Raw genomic sequence first — 25,735 nt, 5'->3', positions numbered from 1 at the left:
CCATATTTATATTTATCACCTATACTGACAGCACGATACACGCACATAGTCTGCTGCATGGGGAAATGATAGTCACCACATGTGATGTGATTCTATTTTGAGCCTGATCAAACAAACAACAAAAGACGGTATTATATGATTACATCTCATTAGTTATTCTAAGGGCATCCGTGAATTACGAAATTCAAGTGCTTTTCCATGATTGTTAAGTTGAAACTGTAGATCGTTGCGAGTAAATGTAAATTGAATAATTGTACATTGAAATATGAGATATGAAAAGGGTAAATGGAGGGATAGAGAGGGAGGGAGCTGAGTGGAGGATTTTATTCCATTTCCAACCTCCCCGCCTTCTTTTGAGAGACACCCACAACCATATAATCAACCATTTCTACAGCTACAGTCACTGCCAGCCATATCATAGCACTGAAAAAATAACACATATTTTAAGCTTTTTTTAAAGTAAAACAGAAGATTTGACGATATTTGTATTTTAATCATATAGCGTGACGTTTTACTACAAGGAGATACAATGCATTTTACATTACAAAAGCGAAATAAGACGTGGATGCCAGCTATCAACTTGAGCATCGTGGGATTGGTGGTTTATATTATGGGTAAGTAGGCTATAACGGAAACGTCTCATCTAACAGCGGATCGTAATTTTGAAAGATGAGTGACAGAGACGCAATTTTACTAGCTTGGATCAAATGTGCACCGTTTCCTCGCGCGTTGTGTAAGTGTGTATGTGTGTGTGTGTGTTTGTAAATGAGCAAAATTAAGATATTCCTGAAATGCTGTATGATTATAGTAGGCTACCTAGTTAATAGACTGGTGGCCCACGAAAATCGCCGCTTGCCATCACTGTAAATTGCCAACTTCATCATCTCTAAGCCTAACACTTTAGGCTATGTCAACAGACTCAGTCAAGGAACCAAAACAGTTGGCTAAACGATGTGCGGTTGTTTTTTATCCATAGATAAAGCCCAGTGAATCACAAAAAGCATCAATCCAGCGTCCCAATGCCTGATCTAAACCGAAAAAACGTGGGGATTTATTATTGGCCCGCTCTCTACCTATAGCTTATTCAGAATGTGGAACAGTCGTTTAAGTATCTGGGCTCAGGCAGGTCCAGTGATGCTTTCTCTACTGATGCAGGTGTGGAGTGGAGTGGATGGACGCTGACGCACGGACACCGCGTATCTCCATCATCTCTGCACTAGAGACGCATCGCTAGCAACATCGCCTTGCGTTCAGGCTATTTGTAAACAGGCCTTGAATCTGAAATAAATGGTCGTTTCTCCTCAATTACAAATAAAGAAATTGTCATAGTGTTTGCTTTCTCATAATAGCGGGTCGAAGCGTGACTGGCAGCTTGCTTTGCCGCGGTTTGGCTGGCTATGACGAAGCCAAACTATACTGAGTTTAGCGCATCTGGGTGGATACACTTATCTATTCACATTGCCTCACTAGTGTAGGTTATATTTCCCGTTTATTCACATAGCTTACAGTTTATTATTCGTATCCCAAAAAACACTGAGATAAAGATGGATAGTGAGAGCGCTGTTTTGTGCTCAGCAAAGGCCTGCTTGGCAACAGGCTACTGGTGCGTAATGACAGCTCATGAGATGAATTTCTCGATCTGGGATTTTGATGCCACGACACCGTTAAGCCTATACAGTAGCTTAAACCTGTATTTTCCACTTATGTCTGTTCATGTCTGTCTTATCGTAATGTTGTAGGATAATACAAATACAAGGTAGGTTAAAAATGTCGAAAATATATATTGGAAAAAAATATCATTGCCATGCAGTGGCTGAAGTCTATCACTTTCAAACTGTTGTGATGACGCCTGGTTCACACTGTCTGGTCACCGTGCAGTATGCAGCAGAAGAGATGACTAATACCACACAATCCTCTGAAACCTTCACCATTTTAGAACAATCATGTATTGTCACGATGCTGCGCCGCCTAGACGTTTACACTAGGGGGAGACAGTGCCACGCAGACGGTCTACCTTTTAGACCAGCAGCGATGATGTCTAATATGCAATGTTGGCAAGCTCACATACATCCTCTCATACTATTTCAAGGAGCAGTTGGTAATAGTAGACTTTTAGGAGCTCACAAATGCTATTTAACATCAGTATGGATGATATAGACGACTAGTATTGATATAGAGGACTAGTCTACACTCGATGACCACCGGGTGCTGACTAACAACCAACAGTAATTGTGATGTCCATTTGGTATCGGGATCTTTGAGTATACTTTTATATTTCATCCACAAGGGGGCAGGCTAATCCACATCCACTGCCACTGTATAGCCCGCACTGCAGTCTGTAGACTACTGTGGCTATGCAGCAGTTCATCTCAGAGCTGGCAACATTGATTTCATGGGCTAGATCATCAATTCTCATTCTCCGGATGGTGTAATCAGGCTGCTCCTTTTGAATGTGACGAAGTAGAGAGGAGGAGTAGCTGCTTCCTCCTGGAAGGGATACTGTAGGGCACATGTTTAGATTGAGCTGTAAGGTAAAGGCTACTGTGTGTAGTCTGTAGTCCCATAGCCTGCATAATGACCTTGCCTGTCAGCAGGTTCACCTAATAACGTGCCCTGTGTCATATCAAAGACACATACCTCGGGCATCAGACAGAGATCCAGTATATTTGACCAGTCTTGAACACGGTTCCCTCCATATAGCCAAACGTAATATCATTATGACCGCCATATTAAGGTCCCTCAGTAAGGTATTATACTATATTATTCTTCCCCTATTGAACCCACTAGTCATTGAGTATGCTGAGCCACTGCCCACAGCAAAACAAACAAACAGACACACACACATACACACACTCACACTCACACTGAACACACACAGGACCATGGACATTGGCAATCATCTTTATTCAAGGCTATGGATCACTGGGCATCTAATGGGCTCAGAGTTTACAGGCGGTCAAGGCCTATGAGAAGACCTGCCCATCAACCACCTGGGTCGGCCTATCCATCAGCCAGTCAACACCTGCCCTGTCAGCAGGCAACCCGGGTATGAACCGTCCTGGGCTGCAATCACCCACCTACAGGGTGAGAAATGGAATCGACATGGGGGTGAGATGACATCTTAGCCACTGGTAGAGAAGGAGACAACAGCTTTTCTGCATTATGATTCATTTATATGACACTTAAAAATTATACGTCAGCCATGTTAGACCTAACGCCCCGTTACCTTACATGGTCAAATATTTAAATAAGGCTACAGTTGAAGTCAGAAGTTTACAAACACCTTAGCCAAATACATTTAAATAAACTCAGTTTTTCACAATTCCTGACATTTAATCCTAGTAAAAATTCCCTGCCTTAGGTTAGGTAGGATCACCACTTTATTTTAAGAATGTGAAATGTCAGAATAATAGTTGAGAGAATTATTTATTTCATCACATTCCCAGTGGGTCAGAAGTTGACATACACTCAATTAGTATTTGGTAGCATTGCAGTTAAATTGTTTAACTTGGGTCAAACGTTTCGTGTAGCCTTCCACAAGCTTCCCACAATAAGTTGGGTGAATTTTGGCCCCTTCCTCCTGACAGAGCTGGTGTAACTGAGTCAGGTTTGTAGGCCTCCTTGCTCGCACACGCTTTTTCAGTTTTGCCCACAAATGTTCTATAGCATTGAGGTCAGGGCTTTGTGATGGACACTCCAATACCTTGACTTTCTTGTCCTTAAACCATTTTGCCACAACTTTGGAAGTATGTTTGGGGTTGTTGTCCATTTGAAGACCCATTTGAGACCAAGATTTAACTTCCTGACTGTTGTCTTGAGATGTTGCTTCAATACATCCACATCATTTTCCTCCTCATGATGACATCTATTTTGTGAAGTGCACAAGACCCTCCTGCAGAAAAGCACCCTCACAACATGATGCTGCCACCGCCGTGCTTCACGGTTGGGATGGTGTTCTTCGCCTTGCAAGCCTCACCCTTTTTCCTCCAAACATAACGATGGTCATTATGGCCAAACAGTTCTATTTTTGTTTCATCAGACCAGAGGACATTTCTCCAAAAAGTATGATATTTGGCCCCATGTGCAGTTGCATACCGTAGTCTTGCTTTCTTATGGCAGTTTTGGAGCAGTGGCTTCTTCCTTGCTGAGCTGCTGGTGATATAGGACTCGTTTTACTGTGGATATCGATACTTTTGTACCTGTTTCCTCCAGCATCTTCACATGGTCCTTTGCTGTTCTGGGATTGATTTAACCTTTTCGCATCAAAGTACGTTCATCTCTAGGAGGCGGTATAACGGCTGCATGGTCCCATGGTGTTTATACTTGCGTACTTATGTTTGTACAGATGAACGTGGTACCTTCAGGCGTTTGGACATTGCTCCCAATGATGAACCAGACTTGTGGAGGTCTTGGCTGATTTCTTTTGATTTTCCCATAATGTCAAGCAGAGGCACTGAGTTTGAAGGTAGGCCTTGAAATACCTCCACAGGTACACCTCCTATTGACTCAAATAATGTCAATTAGCCTATCAGAAGCTTCTAAAGCCATGAGATAATTTTCTGGAATTTTCCAAGTTGTTTAAAGGCACAGTCAACTTAGTGTATGTAAACTTCTGACCCACTGGAATTGTGATACAGTGAATTTGAAGTGAAATAATCTGTCTGTAAACAAATGTTGGAAAAATGACTTGTGTCACACACATAGTAGATGTCATAACCGACTTGCCAAAAATACAGTTTTTTAATAAGAAGTGGTTGAAAAATGAGTTTTAATGACTCCAACCTAAGTGTATGTAAACTTCCAACTGTATGTAACTGAATGTCTAGAATTAGAACAATATTCCAAATTCTAAAAGTTGACCCAACTCTCAAAATACATGTCTCTGTTCCAAACTAGTCTTGAACCAGGTGAAAGAGTACCAAGCCACAACCACAGTCTCAGTGGATTGCTGTTGTTTGTTAGTTAGTGAGCTTTGCCAATACTGATCTACCACCTTAAAAAGTCCTTTGCACACAAGTATGCTCGTGCAAGCACACACATGCACGCACAAACGCACACACGCTTATTGAAGCATTAAGTCTGGTCTTTGTATATACACTGCACAAACATTCTGCTGACAATGTCCTGTTGGCTAAGAAAACACAGGAAACTACAACCCCACCCTCCCCACAAAACACTCAGAGATTAGTAAAGGAGGTATGGTAGAAACTCAATAAAAGCTTGCAGTCTCTTCCATGCTATTAGTGTTTTGGCTAGTTTCACAGCTGAGTCTGAAATGAAAGGTGTAGTACTGTAGTACAGTATTGTATCTACACTCTTCGGGGAAAAAATGTGCTATCTAGAACCTAAAAGAGTTATTCGGCTGTCCCCATAGGAGAACCCTTTTAACAACCCTTTTTGAGAACCCTTGTGGTTTCAGGTAGAATCCTTTTTTGGTTCTATGTATCCCCTAACAACGGGACATTCTACTCCATACCAACTGGACATTAAGAACTGTAATATCTCATGTGTCACCGAGTCGTGGCTGAACGACGACACAGATAATATAAAGCTGGCGGGATTTTCCATGCACCGGCAGAACAGAGAAGCTACGTCTGGTAAGATGAGGGGTGGGGGTGTGTGTGTCTTTTTGTCAAAAACAGCTGGTTCGCGATGTCTAATATTAAAGAAGTCTCGAGGTATTGCTCACCTTAGGTAGAGTACCTTATGATAAGCTGTAGACCACACTATCTACAAAGAGAGATCTCATCTATATTATTCGTAGCCGTCTATTTACCACCACAGACCAATGCTGGCACTAAGACCGCACTCAACCAACTCTATAGGGCCATAAGCAAACAACCAAATGCTCATCCAGAATCGGTGCTCCTAGTGGCCGGGGACTTTAATGCTGGTAAACTTAAATCAGTTTTACCAAATTTTTACCAGTATGTCACATGTGCAACCAGAGGCAAAAAACTCTACACCACCTTTACTCCACATACAGAGATGGATACAAATCTCTCTTGTCCTCCATTTGGCAAACCTGACCATAATTCTATTCTCCTGATTCCTGCTTGCAAGCAAAAACTAAAGCAGGAAGAACCAGTGACTCGCTCAATACGGAAGTGGTCAGACGACGCGGATGCTGCGCTACAGGACTATTTTGCTAGCACAGACTGGAATATGTTCCGGGATGAATAAAAATGTCATTGAGGAGTATACTACCTCAGTCATCGGCTTCATCAATAAGTGCATTGACGACGTCGGCCCCACAGTGACCGTACGTACATATCCCAACCAGAAACCATAGATTACAGGCAACATCCTCATTGAGCTAAAGGCTAGAGCTGCTGCTTTCAAGGAGCGGGACACTAATCTGGACGCTTATAAGAAATCCCGCTATGCGCTCAGATGAACCATCAAACAAGCAAAGCGTCAATACAGGATTAAGATTGAATCCTACTACACCAGCTCTGACGCTCGTCGGACGTGGAGGGCTTGAAAATTATTACGTACTACAAAGGGAGACCCAGACGCGAGCTGCCCAGTGACGCGAGCCTACCAGATCAGCTAAAGGCCTTTTATGCTCGCTTCGAGGCAAGCAACACTGAAGCATGCACGAGAGCATCAGCTGTTCTGGATGACAGTGTGACAACGTTCTCGGTAGCCGATGTGAGCAAGACCTTTAAACAGGTCAACATTCACAAAGCCGCGGGGCCAGATGGATTACCGGGACATGTACTCAAAGCATGCGCAGACCAACTGGCAAGTGTCTTCACTGACATTTTCAACTTCTCCCTGACTGAGTCTGTAATACCTACATGTTTCAAGCAGACCACCATAGTCCCTGTGCCCAAGGAAGCAAAGGTAACCTGCATAAATGATTACCGCCCCGTGGCCCTCACGTCGGTAGCCATGAAGTGCTTTGAAAGGCTGGTCATGGGTCACATCAACAGCATCCTCCCGGATACCCTAGACCCACTCCAATTCGCATACCGCCCCAAAAGATCCACAGATGACACAATCTCAATCGCACTCCACAACCCCCTTTTCCACCTGGACAAAAGGAACGCCTATGTGAGAATGCTGTTCATTGACTACAGCTTAGCGTTCAACACCATAGTGCCCACAAAGCTTATCACTAAGCTAAGGACCCTGGGACTAGACACCTCCCTCTACAACTGGATCCCGGACTTCCTGACGGCCTCCCCCAGGTGGTAAGGGTAGGCAACAACACGTGTTTGCTGATGACACAACAGTGGTAGGATCACCGACAACGATGAAAGAGCCTATAGGGAGGAGGTCAGAGAACTGGCAGTGTGGTGCCAGGACAACAACCTCTCCCTCAATGTGAGCAAGACAAAGGAGCTGATCGTGGTCTACAGGAAAAGGATGGCCGAACAGGCTCCTATTAACATCAACGGGGCTGTTGTGGAGCGGGTCGAGAGTTTCAAGTTCCTTGGTGTCCACATCACCAATGAACTATCATGGTCCAAACACACCAAGACAGTTGTGAAGAGAGCACGACAAAACCTTTTCCTCCTCAGGAGATTGAAAAGATTGGGCTTTGGTCTCCAGATCCTCAAACAGTTCTACAGCTGCACCATTGAGAGCATCCTGACTGGTTGCATCACCGCCTGGTATGGCAACTGCTCGGCATCTGACTGTAAAGCGCTACAGAGGGTAGTGCGAACAGCCCAGTACATCACTGGCGCCAAGCTTCCTGATATCCAGGACCAATATAATAGGCGGTGTCAGAGGAAAACCCCAAAAATTGCCAGAGACTCCAGTCACCCAAGTCATAAACTGTTTTCTCTGCTACCGCACGGCAAGCGGTACACTGCTGCTACTCGCTGTTTATTATCTATGCATAGTCACTTTACCCCTACCTACAAATTACCTCAACTAACCTGTATCCCCGCACGCTGACTCGGTACCGGCACCCCCTGTAGCCTCATTATTGTTATGTTATTGTTTTACTTTTTTTATTATTGAATTTAAAAATGTACTTTCGTTTATTTGGTAAATATTCTCTTAACTCTTCTTGAACTGCACTGTTGGTTAGGGGCCTGTAAGTAAGAATTTCACGTTAAGGTTGCTGTATTCCGCGCATATGACAAATAAAGTTTGATTAGATTTTTTGTTTTGATATGTACAACCTTTTGCAATGAGGGTGTTTACAACTAACCCAAAAGGGTTCTACCTGGATACAAAAAGGGTTCTACCTGGAACCAAAAAAGGTTCACCTATGGGGACAGCCGAAGAACCCTTGTGGAACCCTTTTTTCTAAGAGTGTGGACTTAGTATTGGCAATATGAGATGTTAACTGTAGAGAACAAATCCTGGTGCAGTGTGTGTGTTTATTCGTGCATAATGGGGTTATACTTTGCGTATGAGATGAGAGAGTGCATTATTTGGAGAATGGCATCGGATGGAGAATGCAATTTTGTGCATTAATAGCCAACCAAACTTGCTAACTGCCTGGTACTCAGCACTCTACTGTCCCTCTAATGATTCTGACATCAATGCAAATGTATTTGAAAATCGAAACAAACACTTCATGAGAGACCATGAACTCATGTTGTGCAACATTTCTATAGGCTATGCAATTGCGCGAGAAAACAGAGTGATGACCTCTATTAAAAAGAGGAGGATCCCATCAGTTTTCTATAGGCTAGGGCTACTATATTTATTTCTCAACTTTCCTAGTATTAAGCACATTGCTTATCTTTGCAACAGGAGTATAGCCTACCTGCCATGAAAATGAACCACGGAAAAAAGTGTCCTCTATTCGTTATTTAAGTGCATAGATGACATGTATTTTTTCCCCTGGCCCTGTTTCGAGACAGGTGCATGATAATGGTCCATTCTAAACCAAAGCAAAGTTCACATATACATTATGTAGTATATGTAAAGACAAGATTAATAAATCAAGAATAGTCTGATTGGTGGCAATATTAGCCTATCACTTGTGAATGATGCCCAGAGTATCGCAAGAAACAAAGCCTTTTTTGTGTGACTTTTTCTAATCATAGTCGCACAACTCATCTAGCCTAGCCCATAGGCCTGTATGCTTTGATAAGGTTTGTGTCACAAGTAAAGTGGCCAAATAACTTTTTTAAATTAAGCACATTTATCCACTTTACAAGGGGTGTAGAGCCTAACTGGCATACATAAACAGGGCGTGAGTTTGGGGAAGATCAGTTTCACCATAAAAATGCACCTTTATAATAAAAGCATTAAATGCCTAATCACATTTGCAGTCACTTTTGATAATGGTGTTTTCCCGTTAATGGAACTTTTGCACTTATAGTCTACTGTCGTGTGCGCATTGTGAGCTTATAATGTGAAAAAAATAGCCTTATAGTTAATCAACATTTTAAGCTAAACGTTCTGATCTGTTGCCTCAGCCACATTGCCTAAAAAAGTTTTTTGATGCTACTGGTTGTATTCATTTGGGATCTATCGCAATCCACAACTGTCCCAGATTATTTTTATTTATTTCTCGCACAGAATAGCATAGGTCAACTTTTGTACTATAGGGGATAATAGATTGACATAGGTAGTGCTTTTGCTGTTCGTTAGGCCTACTCATCTTGTTGGCTGACGAAAAGTAAATGTGGACAGTGCTTCCAATATCTTCAATATGCACCTCGGATTTGGATAATGACGCACGCAGTTGCGTCCCTGATGTGTCGAGAACCAATCACGTGATGGAGAGCCATGTGAGTGAGAGGTGCTACGAACCATACAACACAACGCAGCACTCTGGGCCAAGGGCCCCACGGCCACTGGCCGCAAAAAGGAATGGATTTTTTAGAGTGCATTACAGACACACAAAGAGGATGCCACCATGAAATTCAAGGCATTATCAAGTGCTCGTCAAAAATTGTGAATGAGAGACTGATGAAGTGTGTACAGCCTGTTTTTCTGAAATAGACTACATTTTCTTCATATCATGCTTATTTCGACCTGTCTAAAATAAATAATGGATTTATTGTGAAGGTGTAAGCTATTTTACATGGATTCTTTAGAATTTTTCAAATGTAGGTGTGATTGACTTGCAGGCTATGTGTGGAAGCCAGGAGATCCAGGCTGTGTTACATCGGGCCGTGATTGGGAGTCCCATAGGGCGGCGCACAATTGGCCCAGCGTTGTCCAGGTTTGGCCGGGGTAGGCCGTCATTGTAAATAAGAATTTCTTCTTACGTAACTGACTTGCCTAGTTAAATAAAGGTTAAATAAAATGTAAAAGATGCTCGAATGTGTTTATGTTAATTGACAAAAAATGACATTGAGACTGACAGTTGTTTACTTGACAATCACCAGCTGACAGAATGTTGTGACCGCCACAACCCTAGTCTTTCCCTTCTCTTTTACAATGACCTTGAGCCTCAGAAGGAAAAAAGCTGAAAGACATAGAGAGGAGGGAGATATGGGGTGTGCTGAGGGAGGGAGGGAGAGGAGAGTACGGGAGAGTGAAGAAGGACGGGGGGAGGGAGAGGGCGGTACACTGCAGTATTTCCTGCCTTGTAATAGCGGCTCAAGTGGTGCAGCAAAAGCATTGGCTCATATGGGTGTTTAAAACCATGTACATACTTGCCTTATAGGATGAGAGGTAATCTCTCAGAAAGCTACATATATTTTACTAGTATAGTTCAGTACATGTGTTTATAGGCCTATAGTTCGAGACAATGACGTTAGCATCAGACATATTCTTAACTCCCAGTAACATGTACAGATAGCATACATGTACAATTGTTCAAGATAGAGTTTGACTCTTTTTCGCATATTACCAGAGATTACAGTACCTTCAGCAGTGTGGAAGTGGGTAAAAAGTAGCTCAAGGCAATGGTCATGTATGATAAACGACGACTCATCATACATGTGGTCGCTACTGACGTGATGTAACGTTCCCAACCAAAGCCTATTGCACAAAAGATAGAGGGGACTTTCATTGGACTCCCCTTGCAGAACCAGATGCTACTCAGGTTAGGTTAGTTAGTCTCTTAGTATTGGCAGTGAGCCACAGTAGCTTCCAATTGCTTCCCATTACATTGGAGATGTAGACTTTGATTGTCATTAAGACATTTCAGCTGATTAAGTGTGAATGGGATTAGCTGATTGTGTATGTTTATTAAAGGATGTGATGGACATACTGTAAAGTAACTCCCTCCTCAGTGTGGTAATGTACTCACCCTACAGATGCACTAGATACAGTACAGATGTAGGATCTTAATTTGATCGCTCTTTTGTTGCTGAGAATTTCCTGCACGTCAGGAAATACAAACTTGTAATGTATTCAAGGTTTAAAAAGGCTTCTAAAGTTTGTAATTTCCCCTTTATAATGTTGGTCTTGATTTTTCTGTTGCTGCAGGATAACTTTTTTGCTGTAGCAAACTAGCTCAAATTAAGATCCTACATCTGTATATAGATAAATGGGAATAGGCATAGGCTGTGAAGACATTGACAAAGCATCTGTAAAGAATAGTGCGCATTGCTGAGTGCTGATTGCATGTACACGTGTTGTGTGTGTGTGTGAGTGTGAGTGTGAGTGTGAGTGTGAGTGTGAGTGTGTGTGTGTGTGTGAGTGTGAGTGTGAGTGTGTGTGTGTGTGTGTGTGTGTGTGTGTGTGTGTGTGTGTGTGTGTGTGTGTGTGTGTGTGTGTGTGTGTGTGTGTGTGTGACGTACAGGGTGTGCATATGTTTGCCAATGTGTAGCTATAGGTCTATATGTGAGCACATATGTGTGTGGGGGTGGGGGGATGCGTCATGCTTGTATGTATATTGTGGGATGTCAGCCTATTTGTCAGCGTTCCTCCCTCCCTCCTCTCTAAGCAGGTGCTGTACTGCGGTACTTCCAGATGACACCTGATTCAGAGAGAGGAAGGGAAGGGAAGGGAGGGAGGGAGGGAGGGAGGGAGGGAGAGAGGATGTGAGTGATCCGAAGGACTCTAACTGCACCACTACAGCACACAAACAGAGAGAGAGAGAGAAAGAGAGGGAGAGAGAGAAACAGAGAGAGAGAGATAGGAGGGTATGATTAGAGGGTCTAGCTGCTGCAGAGACCCGGTACGATGAAGAGTGATTGCAGCAGCAGGGGGGACTTGTCCAGTAAGACATAACTCGGCAGACTGGTGCAGAGCCGAGCAAACACACCCGTCCCACCCCGGCCATCAAGCACGTGCTTGTACTCACTAACAGCCACACTCAGACCAATACACACACACATCCCACTGAGGCACTCGCAGAACACACACACAGGTCCGTCGTTATGGGCGGGTCTTAGGTGGCGTGACCCATCCTCCTTGCCCGCCCAAATAAAGCATTGAAATATCGATCATTTATTTGACCGAGACGTGCGCTGACAGAAAAATACATCAATTTCAGATAAAGCATCCGAGCGAACAAAACACTGCCACTCTGTCTCAGTATGTGTAGACCATGTATCTGATGCTGTCTGGAAATAAATAGTATGACATGCCATACTCTTTTGGTCCAGACAGCATCAGATACATGGGCTACATATAGTGAGACAGAGGGGCGCTGTTTCGCTCATTCGGATGCTTTATCCGGTGGAGTTTCTGCAGAGAGGAAGAGGTGAAGCGAGAGAGGTCACTCTCGCCAAAATCTGTCCAGAGTAAGCCCAATGCGTTTCTATGCGCATAATATGCAGACCTAAGCTTGTCGCCTGCCTTCCCGCCTTTGGGACAACGACTCCCATGATGAGGGCGGAGACATGAGCATCTTGTCATTATATACTAATCTCTGGTTTCAGCCTCTTGAGAATTGGAAAGGAATGTTTGGCGGGTGCACAGTGCTCTGTTAGGATAATGGCTTCCCTTAAAATAAAATGTATGTTTTGCAAAATTGCATTTTTACTCCTGTCTAAATAAAAGCATTCAAAGTACTTCACCAGAGAGCATGACTTAGCCACAGAGGATCATTAGCCTCTTTAATAAAAAACAACTGTGGATTGTTTTAAATGACAAGTGTGTAGGCCTATGACTATTTGGGAAGCCCGCAATTTGGGTAGTGGGCGTGTCAATAGGTCTAGCTGATTGAGTTGCGGCTGTCAGTGAAAAGCATCTGAAATATGTGTGAAGATAATGTGTCTTGAGTATAATTTAAAATGTTGCAACAAGAAGAAGGGGAAGAACAATATATCGATATGTTGGATCCATAGTCAGGACACTCTCCAGACCACAATCCCATTGAGAACTTGTGGTCAATCCTCAAGAGGCGAGTGGACAAACAAAAACCCACAAATTCTGACAAACTCCAAGCATTGATTACGCAAGAATGGGCTGCCATCAGTCAGGATGTGTCCCAGAAGTTATTTGACAGCATGCCAGGGCGGATTGCAGAGGTCTAGAAAAAGAAGGGTCAACACTGCAAATATTGACTCTTTGCATCAACTTCATGTAATTGTCAATAAAAGCCTTTGACGCTTATGAAATGCTTGTAATTATACTTCAGTATTCCATAGTAACATCTGACAAAAATATCTGAAGACACTGAAGCAGTAAACTTTGTGAAAATTTATATTTGTGTCATTCTCAAAACTTTTGGCCACGACTGTATGTCACCAGTAGGCCAACAAATGTAATGTTAATCCCCCGTCATTTGATTACAATCATTTCTATTAATGCATGTATTCGTTACAGTAATTTACCTGCTGCATTCTGATTGTCTTAACTCATCATTTCCACCACTAATAAGCTGACCTTCTCAGTAATTCTTTCTTCACCTCACACGTTGTAAACTAAGTCAGTTTAAAAAAAAAAATGTTTTACATCCATTGCGAATGATACTTCCTCAGTATTTGAAACATCTTTCCAACACTTCATAAAACTTCATAAAAACTGCTGTCTGTCCCAAGCTTACTGGCGCGGGAAATAGGCTACGACCTGAAATAGGCTTGTTGATACAATGTTACAAGTTCGTAGCCGAACCCAGTTGATGATTTGATACAAAGTTACACATCACTAGCAATAACTCAAGTCAAAGGAAGGCGTAGTAGCGAGATGAATGTGATTGAAGGAACCGGCCTTTTCAGCCTGGACATTTTCTATACATTTTATTTGTCGGCTATCCTATGTATTTTATTTTAGTCGACGATGGCAGTTATAGGCCTACTGCTGAATTGGCCTATAGGATATCTCTGAGTTCTATGCCCTCGTTTCTTTAGCCGCCAATGGACCACAGTGTATCAATGTGTCCATAAGGCCGAGACTGGTGCTCTCGCCTTGTATTTGTATTTATTATGGATCCCCATTATCTGCTGCCAATACTTCTCACAAATACAAGTAGTGATGAAAACTATCTCTCCTCCACTTTGAGCCAGGAGAGATTGACCTGCATATTATTGATGTTAGCTCTCTGTGTATTTCTAAGGGCCCGCCGTGCTGCCCGGTTCTGAGCCAATTGCAATTTTCCTAAGTCCTTTTTTGTGGCACCTGACCACACGACTGAACAGTAGTCCAGGTGTGACAAAACTAGGGCCTGTAGGACCTGCCTTGTTGATAATGCTGTTATGAAGGTAGAGTAGTGCTTTATTATGGACAGACTTCTCCCCATCTTAGCTACTGTTGTATCAACATGTTTTGACCATGACAGTTTACAATCCGTGGTTACTCTAAGTAGTTTAGTCACCTCAACTTGCTCAATTTCCACATTATTCATTACAAGATTTAGTTGAGGTTTAGGGTTTAGTGAATTATTTGTCCAAAATACAATGCTTTTAGTTTTGGAAACATTTAGGACTAACTTATTCCTTGTCTGAAACTAACTGCAGCTCTTTGTTAAGTGTTGCAGTCATTTCAGTCGCTGTAGTAGCTGACGTGTACAGTGTTGAGTCAGTAGTGTTCCTCAGTATTTGAAAAATCTTTCCAACACAAAGCGTGTGCACAAATAGGAGGTCCAGGGAAAAAACATGCCCGCCTATGGATATCAAAGGCCCTTCCAACTGATTTGTTCTGGTGCCAGCCCTGCACACACACAACACACACAAACGCACACGCATACACGCATACACACACAAACAGATGACACTGTGCAATGTCATCATACGCAGTTCACAAACACAACACTATAGGCACGCACAGGTACACAGCACAGTTCTGCCTCAATGCCTCAATGAGTTACACATTCAGGAGATTCAGTCAGACTCCTTTTTCTGACGCTTTAGCCAGTACTCATGGACAAGCCATCGCCGCAGTAAACACCAATCTGCAAACAACGATTACCATTACAAATATGAGTGGGAATGATTACGGGGCAGAATTACCGGGCTGAATTTCCTCTGTGCCTACAGCTCAACCACCGCTTCAACCGCTCTGGCTGTTCAAAGTGCTGCCTAAGCATCCGTTCGCATGCAGCTCCTTCAGTATGGTTCAGGGCACTGCAGAGGGAGTGCTGTGTAGGGCGTGTCTAGAGCTGCGTTAAGAGTAACCGGTGCAGGAGTGAGTCACTCCGAGATGTTACCACAGTGCGGTACTGTGCTGCGCAATGCCTCCCAGGTTGTGCGGATCGTTAGCGTCCATAGCACTACTGCTAAAGCAATATCCAATAGTACGGTCACCTTCTGCTGATGGTGGTTGCTTTACAGAGGATTTCCCTGACCCAGAAACAAATTACCGTTGAAATAGATAGCAGTTTGTTTAAGTGATGATCTCCGTACATAAGTGTGTACCGGTAATCAGAAAGATCTTTCTTGTGAATGAACTCACTACTTCCTGTCGAAACAGTATGCAACAATACCCATACTTCCCATGTGTAGCACATCTATGTTTCTTGACCAATCCCCTCCATCCATCCCTCCGTCTCCTAGCCTGCCCTGTGTCCAGTATGGATGTGCTGGTCCATAACCAGATCAACGTCCTGAACGGCACCATGGTGAGGATCCAGTGCATCTTCACCTCCTGCTACAAGATGGACGTCAATAAGTTTGCCATGAACTGGACCTACCAGGAGAACACCAACGAGACTGAGGAGATGGTGAGGGACCAGACCGTGTGTCTGCCCTTGTCTTGTGTCAATGTCAGGCCGATGCACAGTGTCCATTTTAGGACACCCTCAGCCTCAGATTGACTCAAGTAGGGTGAGGACTGACTCAAGGAGGGGTAAGGTGTAAGGCTAAAATGGACACCATACTCCTGACTCTGCCATGATATACAGTAAGATTCATCTTGTTTTTTCTTTTGCATACTCAATCCTCCTTACCTTTCCTGTCAACACTCTCTCCTCTCTCATTCTGCTTTTTTAATGCCATGCTTTCTCCATCTATTTCAATGTGTTTCATTTCACTTTATTTATTTAGCCAGGAAAGTCTACAGATGTAGGATCTTAATTTGACCAGTATTGTCGAAGCAAAATAATCCTGCCGCAACAGGATTTGAACGTTTTGTCCATAATGTTGCTTGATCAGTGGTTAAACTATGAGCTGGACAAAAATATTTTACATTAAAAATTTCGGTGACAGTACCAGTCAAAAGTTTGAACATACCTACTCATTCAAGGGTTTTTCTTTATTTTTACTATTTTCTACATTGTAGAATAGTGAATACATCAAAACTATGAAATAACACATCATGTAGTAACCAAAAAAGTGTTAAACAAATTAAAATATATTATATATATATAAAAATATAACATATGTTGAGCACTTGCTAGCTGCTTTTCCTTCATTCTCTGGTCCAACTCATCCCAAACCATCTCAATTGGGGTCAGGTCGGGTGATTGTGGAGGCCAGGTCATCTGAGGCAGCACTCCATCACTCTCCTTCATAGTCATATAGCCCTTACACAGCCTGGATGTATGTTGGGTAATTGTCCTGTTGAAAAACAAAGGATAGTCCCACTAAGCGCAAACCAGATGGGATGGCGTATCGCTGCAGAATGCTGTGGTAACCATGCTGGTTAAGTGTGCCTTGAATTCTTAATAAATCACAGACAGCGTCACCATTAAAGCACCCCCACACCATCACATCTCCTCCTCCATGCTTCACAGTGGGAATCACACATGCGGAGGTCATCTGTTCACCTACTCTGCGTCTCACAAAGACACAGAGTCTTTGTGTCTCACAAAGACACAAAGACAAATCTAAAATTTGGACTCATCAGACCAAAGGACAGATTTCCACCGGTCTAATGTTCATTGCTCATGTTTCTTGGCCCAAGCAAGTCTCTACCTCTCATTTGTGTCCTTTAGTAGTGGTTTCGTTGCAGCAATTCGACCATGAAGGCCTGATTCACACAGTCTCCTCTGAACAGTTGATGTTGAGATGTGTCTGTTACTCTGTGAAGCATTTATTTGGGCTGCAATCTGAGGTGCAGTTAACTCTAATGTACGTATCCTCTGGAGCAGAGGTCTTCCTTTCCTGTGGCAGTCCATATGAGAGCCAGTTTCATCACAGCGCTTGATGGTTTTTGTGACTGCACTTGAAGAAACTTTCAAAGTTTCTGGATTGACTCACCTTCATCTCTTAAAGTTGATTGGCTCATATGCATTAAGAAGGAAAGAAATTTAAAAAATTGACTTTTAACAAGGCACACCTGTTAATTGAAATGCATTCCTGGTGACTACCTCATAAAGCTGGTTGAGAGAATGCCAAGCATGTGCAACGCTGTCATCAAGGAAAAAGGTGGCTACTTCGAAGAATCTCAAATGTAATATATAGTTTGATTTCTTGAACACTTTTTTTGCTTCCAACATGATTCCACATGTGTTATTTCATAGTTTTGATGTCTTCACTATTATTCTACAATGTAGAAAATAGTCACAATAAAGCAAAACCCTGGATTGAATAGGTGTGTCCAAGCTTTTGACACAAAGCTCATCTGCATTTCCTGTAGTGCAGGAAAATTCTCAGCAACAAAAGAGTAATCAAATTAAGGTCCTACATCTGTACTCAGTAACAATTGCCACTGTTTTCCAGAGAGTCCTGGGTTTAATAACAAACGACATGTTTCCTGTCTATCTTTCTACTAATCCCCCTCTTCCTCCTCTCTCTTCCAGTTCATGACCTATAAGAAGGGGATGATGCCCCTGCGGACAGACCAGTTCAGTGACCGGGTGCAGTTTGTGGGTAACCTGGAAAAGAACGACTTGTCCATCACCCTCTCTGATGTCCAGCTGTCGGACGAGGGCGTCTATAACTGCTACGTCCGTAACCCCCCCGACCGCATCCAGGGCCACGGAATCATCAACATGTTTGTCGTCACAGAATGTAAGGGCAGGGGGAAAGTTACTTAGCGGTCGCTTCGCTAGCCCGAAAATAGTTGTTCTCAGTGATTTAATAGTTGGTATTCAGCAGTCATAAAAGTATGCCTTATGTACTTTGAAGATCTACGAACATCGTGATTGCGTCAGACCGCATGGGCAGCGGCTCTATAGAGATGAGGTGGTAACCTGGAATATAATAATAAAGTCACCAAATCAAACAAATATTTTATTAAAGTAAAGTGATGTGAATAAATGATGGTTAATAAGTGAAAAGCAGTAATGGACCGTCACTACCATCATAGGACTTTTATTAACCGTTTTATTCTGTGTTGTTACAGCATTCAACCCACATAAAGCATTGTGTAGTTAATGTTTTAAAAAAAAGTTGAAACCGAAAACCGTGATCATTTTTTTATAATAAAACCTAAACCGAACCGACCTCAAAAAGCACTAATCGCTCAGCACTAATCTGTGGTCAATTGGTCCATCCATCCACCCTTTCCAGCCCATCCCTGGCCTTGTGTGCTAGCATGTCATTAATAAATGTACCCTGGCCTTGTGTGCTAGCATGTCATTAATAAATGTACCCTGGCCTTGCCATTCATCCACACATCGATCCATTCACTCACCAATCCATCCCTCCATCCTTCAGTTCCTCATCTGGTTGTGTTTCTGTTCTCCCTTGGTCTCAACCTTCCTTCAGCCCAGGACGTGATGACTCAACACTATACAGCTTTTTACTTATTTACTTCCCGAGTGGCGCAGTGGTCTAAGGCACTGCATTGCAGTGCTAGAGGCGTCACTGCAGAACCTGGTTCATTCCCAGGCTGTATCACAACCGGCTGTGATCTGGAGTCCCATAGGGTGGCGCACAGTTGGCCCAGCGTCGTCGGGGTTAGGGGAGGGTTTGGCCGGGGGGGGGGGGGGTAGGCCATCGTTGTAAATAAGAATTTGTTCTTAACTGACTTGCCTAGTTAAATAAAAAAATGTAATACAAATATTGATGGGCGTGCCAACCCAGCTCACCTCAGAATCATTGCCTCTCACAAATGCTGGTCTCACACACACATGACATGACACACACATAAAAGGCCATTTCTGCATTGCTGTCCTTTTTTTTGTTTCCTCACACTGTGGTTTAATCAGCCCTTTGCCAACTATACACTCTATCTACAGAACTATCTCACCTCCTCTTCCCTCCTCCTCTCCCCCTCCACAGTGCCTCCCCCGCGGGACTCGACCATAGCGGTGGCGATCGGGGCGTCAGTCGGCGGTGCGCTGGCTCTGCTCATCCTGTCCATGGTGGTGGTGAAGTGTATACGGCGTCACAAGAAACAAGAGCTCATCTCTGACGAGCAGAAGATGGAGGAAGAGGGCAAGCTGGATGCAGAGGGGTGCCCCGAGGAGGGAACCAAGTGAGATCCCCTCTTTGTTTTAACTTACCCATCCCCCTCTAAACGTCTATCTCTTCCTCGATACCTCTACAGATGTCTGATCTTAATTTGAGCCAGTTTGCTACAGCTGGAAAGTAATCCTGCAGCAACAGGAAATGTGAATTATTATGTGTGTTATAATTAATGGACATTTTTCTGAGATTTTACACATTTGTAAGGAAAAATCTATTCTGAAATTTCTAAGTAGAAATTGCAAACTTCAGAAACATTTTTAAACCTCAAATAAGTGTAACATGTCCTGGGTGATCATGTTAAGATCCTACATCTGTATATTGTTTTACTCTATAACTTTTTCTCAAGGTTGGGAAATTATAATAATGTGTCCCCTGATTTAGGCTATTCTCCGTCTCTTTGTTTTCTCTTTGCTGCTTGTCCTTTTCTCTCTCTCTCTCTCTCTCTCTCTCTCTCTCTCTCTCTCTCTCTCTCTCTCTCTCTCTCTCTCTCTCTCTCCCTCTCTCATTTTCTGTCATCTACTTGAGGCAATGCTCTTGAGGCAAAACCAGAGAGTCTCAAAATCCACTCCAATTATCTTTCTCTTTCAGCTGTACATAGTATGTGCACTGACAGGGTGGTCCATACTTTATACCTAACAAGCCACAACATTCTGGAAATAACCCCAGAAACGTCACAAAATATAGATGTTATGGAAAACACATTCCAGAAATATGTCCGGTGTAATGTATAAGTGGATTCGTACATTTCTTTTAAAACCACCCTGGCAATGGTTGAACAAAGCTGACAAATATCCCCTCTTCCCCTTCTTTTATTCTTCTTTGTTTTATTTGTGTGTATGTTGAATGTGTGTTCCTGCGGGTGTGTGTGTGTGCATGTGCGTGTGTGTGTATGTGTGTGTTTGTGTGTGTATATTGCCATGAGCCAGGCAGCTATAACCGGCCTGCATGGTCCTGGAGGCCCAAGGTTCGCTGGAGCCCAACCTCCTCCCTCACCCCGGTAACAATCTGTGATTGGTGTTTTGTGCTGGTCATGTGACCCCAGTTAGCCAAGAAGAAGTGGTCATATAAGGCCTTCTTCCTTTTTCCTTTTCCCCAAACCTTGCTGTTCATCCCTCTCTCTCATTACCATGGTGATGGGAACTTCAAATTCTGTTTTGATATTTAAAAATGAGGCTCTGTCCTGACAATCTCAAAATAATAGTCTATCCTTTCCTGCATGACCACAGATGTGAAAGGACGATAGATTAAATCAACGCGATCTCATGTGTCAGTGGTCATGAAGGACAGGAGACATGGAAAGGACTGTTGAGAATCATTCTCACTCTCAACCTCAGTCCTGATCTCATCTAATACAACGGTCAATCATATCCTGCCTTTCCCCCTCTGGTCTGCTCCCCCTTCTACAGTACCTTCAACCTCTTTTCTACCTGATTATCTCTCTTCCAGGCCTTAGATCTGATCAGTTCTGATTCTGAATACCTGTAGCGCTCAAGCCTAACTTCAGATACAAACACAGAACTGGTCTGCACAAATTTGTTGTCTAACACGATTCATCGGAGAAGGAAAAGTTACGTGTGCTCACTGCATCTCAAGTTAGAGTTCGTCCGTTACTTTGCACTCGTGTTTGTTTGACCTGACACATGGCTAGGTTCCAAGATGAATTTGGGTCCCGCTTTATTTGGATAGTCCCGATTTTCATGGTCATACTATCAACAAACTGTCTGTTGATAAGAAACCTCTTGCTAAGGTCACGGTTAGGCTGAGGTTTAGGTTTAGAACACGGGTCAAGGGTTAAGGTTAGATCTACGATTGGGGTAGGCAGTTAAGTTTAGGGTTACGATAAGAGCTAAGGTTAGGGTTAGAGATAGGGATAGCGTTAGTAGATAGTTAGTTGAAATGTCTGTCGATAGTATGTAGAGCATCTACAAAGGGACTATCCAAATGTGTGTGTCATAGCTTCTTTTCTTTCTTTTTTTAAGCTATAGCAATCTACAGCCATGTCTCAGGTCAATGTGTTTGTGCGTTTTCACTCGTTTTTTTTACTAGTAGCTAACACATTTTCCACACTAACTCTATGAGATATTAACCCCCTCCTGTTTCTGCACAGTAGCTATTGATGTGTTTGCATTGTGGTCCTAGCCAATGTGATGGGTGTGTGTGTTGCAGTCTGTGTTTGATGTATGGCATTGTACAAGTTAGTATATGTCCCAACATGTCCCACTGGTCCGACAGTGGGATGTAAATACTGTACAACAACAATAGCATGGAAATCAGCTTAGAAACAAGTCAGGTTGGCAAGACAACCAGTGCCTGCTTCAGGAAGCACTGACCCAGATGTTTCAACTATCTTGTCTTCTACTCTTATGTGACGTCCATTCTGTGAGACATCTCTTTAGTGTGTTGGAATTAGGGGTGTTGTTTCCTTGTTAGGTGGATTTAATGTACTGTATGTACTGTATCGCTGAGCTCATATATATATATCTGCTGTCTTCTTTCCCTGCCTCTCTGTTTCCGATGAACCATAACCTTCAGGAAAGCATTCCTGCCTGAAGATGTATAGTGACCCTTGCTTGAATCCTCGTCCAGCATCTGCCTCACCCCACGCCGCCTCCCTCCCTCCTCTTGTGCATCCAAACAAGATTGCAGTTATGGGAAGCCCCAGCCACCAGCCACGCCACCCACGCCACCCCTGCCTCTATCTGCAGTCAGTCGTATCTCCTCTCTTCTTTGACGGGGAGCCACAAAAGGTGTAGGAGACTAGTAGACGGCAGTCTCCAAAATACATTTCTCTTTTTTAAGACCTTAATTTGATCACCCTGTAGCAGCATGACTTTCCTACAATGCAGGACATTTCAAATGTGTACTGTATTTGAGGTTTAAAAAGGCTTCCGAAGTTTTCCCTCATGAAAAATGCATCAACTCTTAAAAAAATAGCAATTCATTCTAATCCACATAATCATTCACATTTCCTGTTGCTGCAGGACTATTTTCATTCTGTAGAAAACTGGCTCAAATTAAGATCCTACATCTGTAGAGTAAATTGATGGTTTGACATCCGTGATTACTGGGAAAGATCATGCTCTCTCTCTCTCTCTCTCTCTCTCTCTCTCTCTCGCTCTCTCTGTATCGCTCTCTTAAAATGTTGTCTTCTAACTTGCCACTCCATTGGATAACAAATTATTTACTTCCAAATCATATAATTCTCTCTCGCTCTCTCTCGCTCTAATTTTCTTGCTCTATCACATTACTTAGCGATGCATAATGGTTGGGGCAAAAAAGTTCCCTTTTTTTCTGACAGCTAGTGTGTGTGTGTCCAAATTATACCTTTCTGTGTGAGAATGGTGTGGGTGGATTTTTGGCTGTGTGTGTTAGTTTTTATGTACAGTGTATAAGCTTGTGAATGACCTTCAGATGTAACTACGAGCAGTGTGGGTGTATATATATATGTTTGTGTGTGTGTGTGTGTGTGTGTGTGTGTGTGTGTGTGTGTGTGTGTGTGTGTGTGTGTGTGTGTGTGTGTGTGTGTGTGTGTGTGTGTGTGTGTGTGTGTGTGTGTGTGTGTGTGTGTGTGTGTGTGTGTGTGTGTGTGTGTCTGTGTGTGTGTGTGTGCGCGTGCGCGCGCGCGCGTGCGTGCGTGCGTGCGTGCGTGCGTGCGTGCGTGCGTGCGTGCGTGCGTGCGTGCGTGCGTGCGTGTGTGTGTGTGTGTGTGTGTGTGTGTGTGTGTGTGTGTGTGTGTGTGTCTGTGTGTGTGTGTGTGCGCGTGCGCGCGTGCGTGTGTGTATTTGAGAATGTGCTTGAGTGTCCTTAGAGTGTCCGAGTGTCTTTCCTTCAAACTCAGAGTCTCCCTCAATGGAGAAGCCAGGCATGATTTTATCAGTAGTCAACTCTTCTGAACCCTTGCTTCACCTCCAATATGAGATGTTAGCCTGTGTTGCTTGCTCATACATCAAAACAACACACATTTGTATTGCTATGAATGAAGCTAGTACAATATCATACTTAAGCATGACTTTTTTTGCATACATTAAGACAGGCACAATTCTGTCTACAATGGATGGATCATTAATGGTCTGACATTACATACTAACTGACATTGTACAAAAAACCCAATCCCCAAATGATGTCCCCCTTTTGTCCACGTGCAGTAACCCTTACACAACACCTGAATGTCCGGCCCTAGTTGGTCGTCGACACTCAAATGAGCACACAGACACATTGACTATACGTCATCCAACACATAAGCTTCAAACACCACATACAGCCGTGTAGCTGTTTTGCACATCAGGAGTCCACACGCTGAGGCCTACACATACGTAAAAGCTGAGCACTTTCAGGGAAAACCGAAAAAAAGTTCAATAGAGAACAATTTATATCAGATACATATATTTATACGTTTTGACCAAATACCAAGCTGTGCTCTAGAGGTGTGCTTTGCTTGCTGTCGCTATTTACGTGTGGTCCTCACCGTCTTAAACTATCAATGTTTGAATGTATGAGGCCTCTCTCCTCTGAGGTAATTGATCTTGGGTGTTCTTTGGATGTTACTTGTTTAGCTATATTAGTGTTGCACTGGTTGTGAATGTATTTGGGAGACAACGTGAGATGTCCAAGTTGACGCAGCAACTACTTTTGAAATGAATATACAATCAATCATTCCCCTTTCCACCCATTGAATTTCAAACTACCTTCACCGATGTAGGGCTTACGTTACATTATCATACAAGTATTATAATGTATGTACGTCTGTGAAGGATCACACAAAGTAGCCAAAAGCACAGATAAACTGTGGATTTGCTAAACAATATCACAACCGTAAAATAGTAACATTTATTTATTTTAGTCAAAATTTGTAAAATGTTATCTTCATTTGCTCCTTGTGTTTAAACGTCTTAGCTTTGTATTTTCCAACAGACAGTTTTGGGGGAGCAGATAGCCTATGGGAGTGTGACTGTAGGTTGGCAGAATATGACTGGGTGCCTCTGGTGTTGTCTGATGTGGTTTTAAGGCCTAAAGCCTGGGGCCACGCTGATTCTGTGCCCAGGAGTGCCCTACCTCATCTGGAGACAGTCTCTCCCTGTCTCTGCAATGGGCACTGCATGCATAGGCTGCCTTTACGTTATTCACTGCCAAAGCTTGTTTCTTTTATACTTTGTTTCTTATTATTTGTCTCCTCAGATCCTATCCATCCTAGTTTAGATTTCATTTGATTGAGTATTGTACTTTGACATTGTTGAATTTTGTACCACGTAGTTATGTAATTTGTACTTTGTGATGTGACTTTGTGGTTGTCCTAGCTGTTGACATTGTGGTAGCCATCATTACTTGGTCTTTGGTAAGTTGGCTTGAGTTTGGGGAGCTCACTACTGAAAGATCATGAAGTAAACAGTGGAAGGTCAATGCTGATTTCCACTTGTAGGGTGTACACACTCCCTTTCTTGAATGACTTAATTACTAATTACTATATGAATTCATTAAACTCCTGTGCAATTGTGACTGTGGTGTTAATCAGTTTGTATGGAGTCTGAGACATCAGCTAGAAGCATGGTTAGAAGTCTGTGAAGCTTGTGGTCAAAACCAGAGAATATATCTCGAGGTCACAATCAGACTTAATTTTCAAAGTAATGACGGTACCTCAAGAATTAACCAAAAAAAAAACATATAATTTAGATTGTACTGTATTTTATACACGAACACACACACAGACACACAGTGCTACCGATAGGTAGGGGACAGAGCACCTGTTCCGGGGAAAAAAATAAAATGTGTAGCCTAGTGAAATCAACATGACCTCCATTTCTCCTGTCACTCACTCTGACGTCTCCGCTGGAGTCCTGAATGCTGGGTAGCTAGCTGGGATAGCGGAGGTCCCGGAGTTTTCCCTGTCTGTCTCTGTGTGATCATGCATGTTGTTACTGCAGTGTTCCTCTGTGACGCATGGCTCTATCCAGGCCCTCTCGTACCGAACACCAGAAATGCTTGCACTGTGCACTGTGTCTCTAAAAATGAGCTGTAATCAATATTGTATTTTGAAATAAAAATGAGTACATAAATATTACAGTGTGCATTTTATTGTCAGCAAATTCACTTTTTTTTTTTTTTTTTACTAAGCCCTGGCAAATTAG

General features: G+C 42.9%; 1 protein-coding gene across 2 annotated transcripts; it reads left to right on the top strand.

Annotated features, from left to right (window-relative positions):
- Positions 1–359: 359 nt before the first annotated feature.
- On the top strand, positions 360–25,668 carry LOC129821901 (sodium channel subunit beta-2-like). Of its 2 annotated transcripts, XR_008754424.1 has the most exons (6): positions 360–614; positions 15,813–15,979; positions 17,999–18,209; positions 19,425–19,620; positions 20,540–20,610; positions 22,146–25,668. XR_008754424.1 is itself a non-coding variant. In XM_055879633.1 (5 exons), the coding sequence occupies exons 1-5, from the start codon at positions 530–532 to the stop codon at positions 22,171–22,173; spliced, it is 687 nt and encodes a 228-aa protein (XP_055735608.1). In that variant the 5' UTR covers positions 360–529; the 3' UTR covers positions 22,174–25,668. The 2 variants fall into 2 exon arrangements, 1 of the variants encoding a protein (XP_055735608.1); XM_055879633.1 differs by lacking the exon at positions 20,540–20,610.
- The last annotated feature ends 67 nt before the right edge of the window (positions 25,669–25,735 follow it).

This window comes from Salvelinus fontinalis, chromosome 24 (assembly GCF_029448725.1).
Source record: "Salvelinus fontinalis isolate EN_2023a chromosome 24, ASM2944872v1, whole genome shotgun sequence".
In the NCBI taxonomy this organism is placed as follows: Eukaryota; Metazoa; Chordata; class Actinopteri; order Salmoniformes; family Salmonidae; genus Salvelinus; species Salvelinus fontinalis.
Note: the sequence above shows the minus strand (reverse complement) of the source record. Positions and strands in the feature narration are given on the sequence as shown.

Bases quoted from the DNA above. Each gene is read 5' to 3' on its own strand.
- LOC129821901 (XM_055879633.1), top strand. From the start codon at position 530: ATGCATTTTACATTACAAAAGCGAAATAAGACGTGGATGCCAGCTATC. The intron at 615-15,812 runs GTAAGTAGGCTA...TCCGTCTCCTAG, and splicing joins ATTGGTGGTTTATATTATGG to CCTGCCCTGTGTCCAGTATG. The intron at 19,621-22,145 runs GTGAGATCCCCT...CATAACCTTCAG, and splicing joins TGCCCCGAGGAGGGAACCAA to GAAAGCATTCCTGCCTGAAG.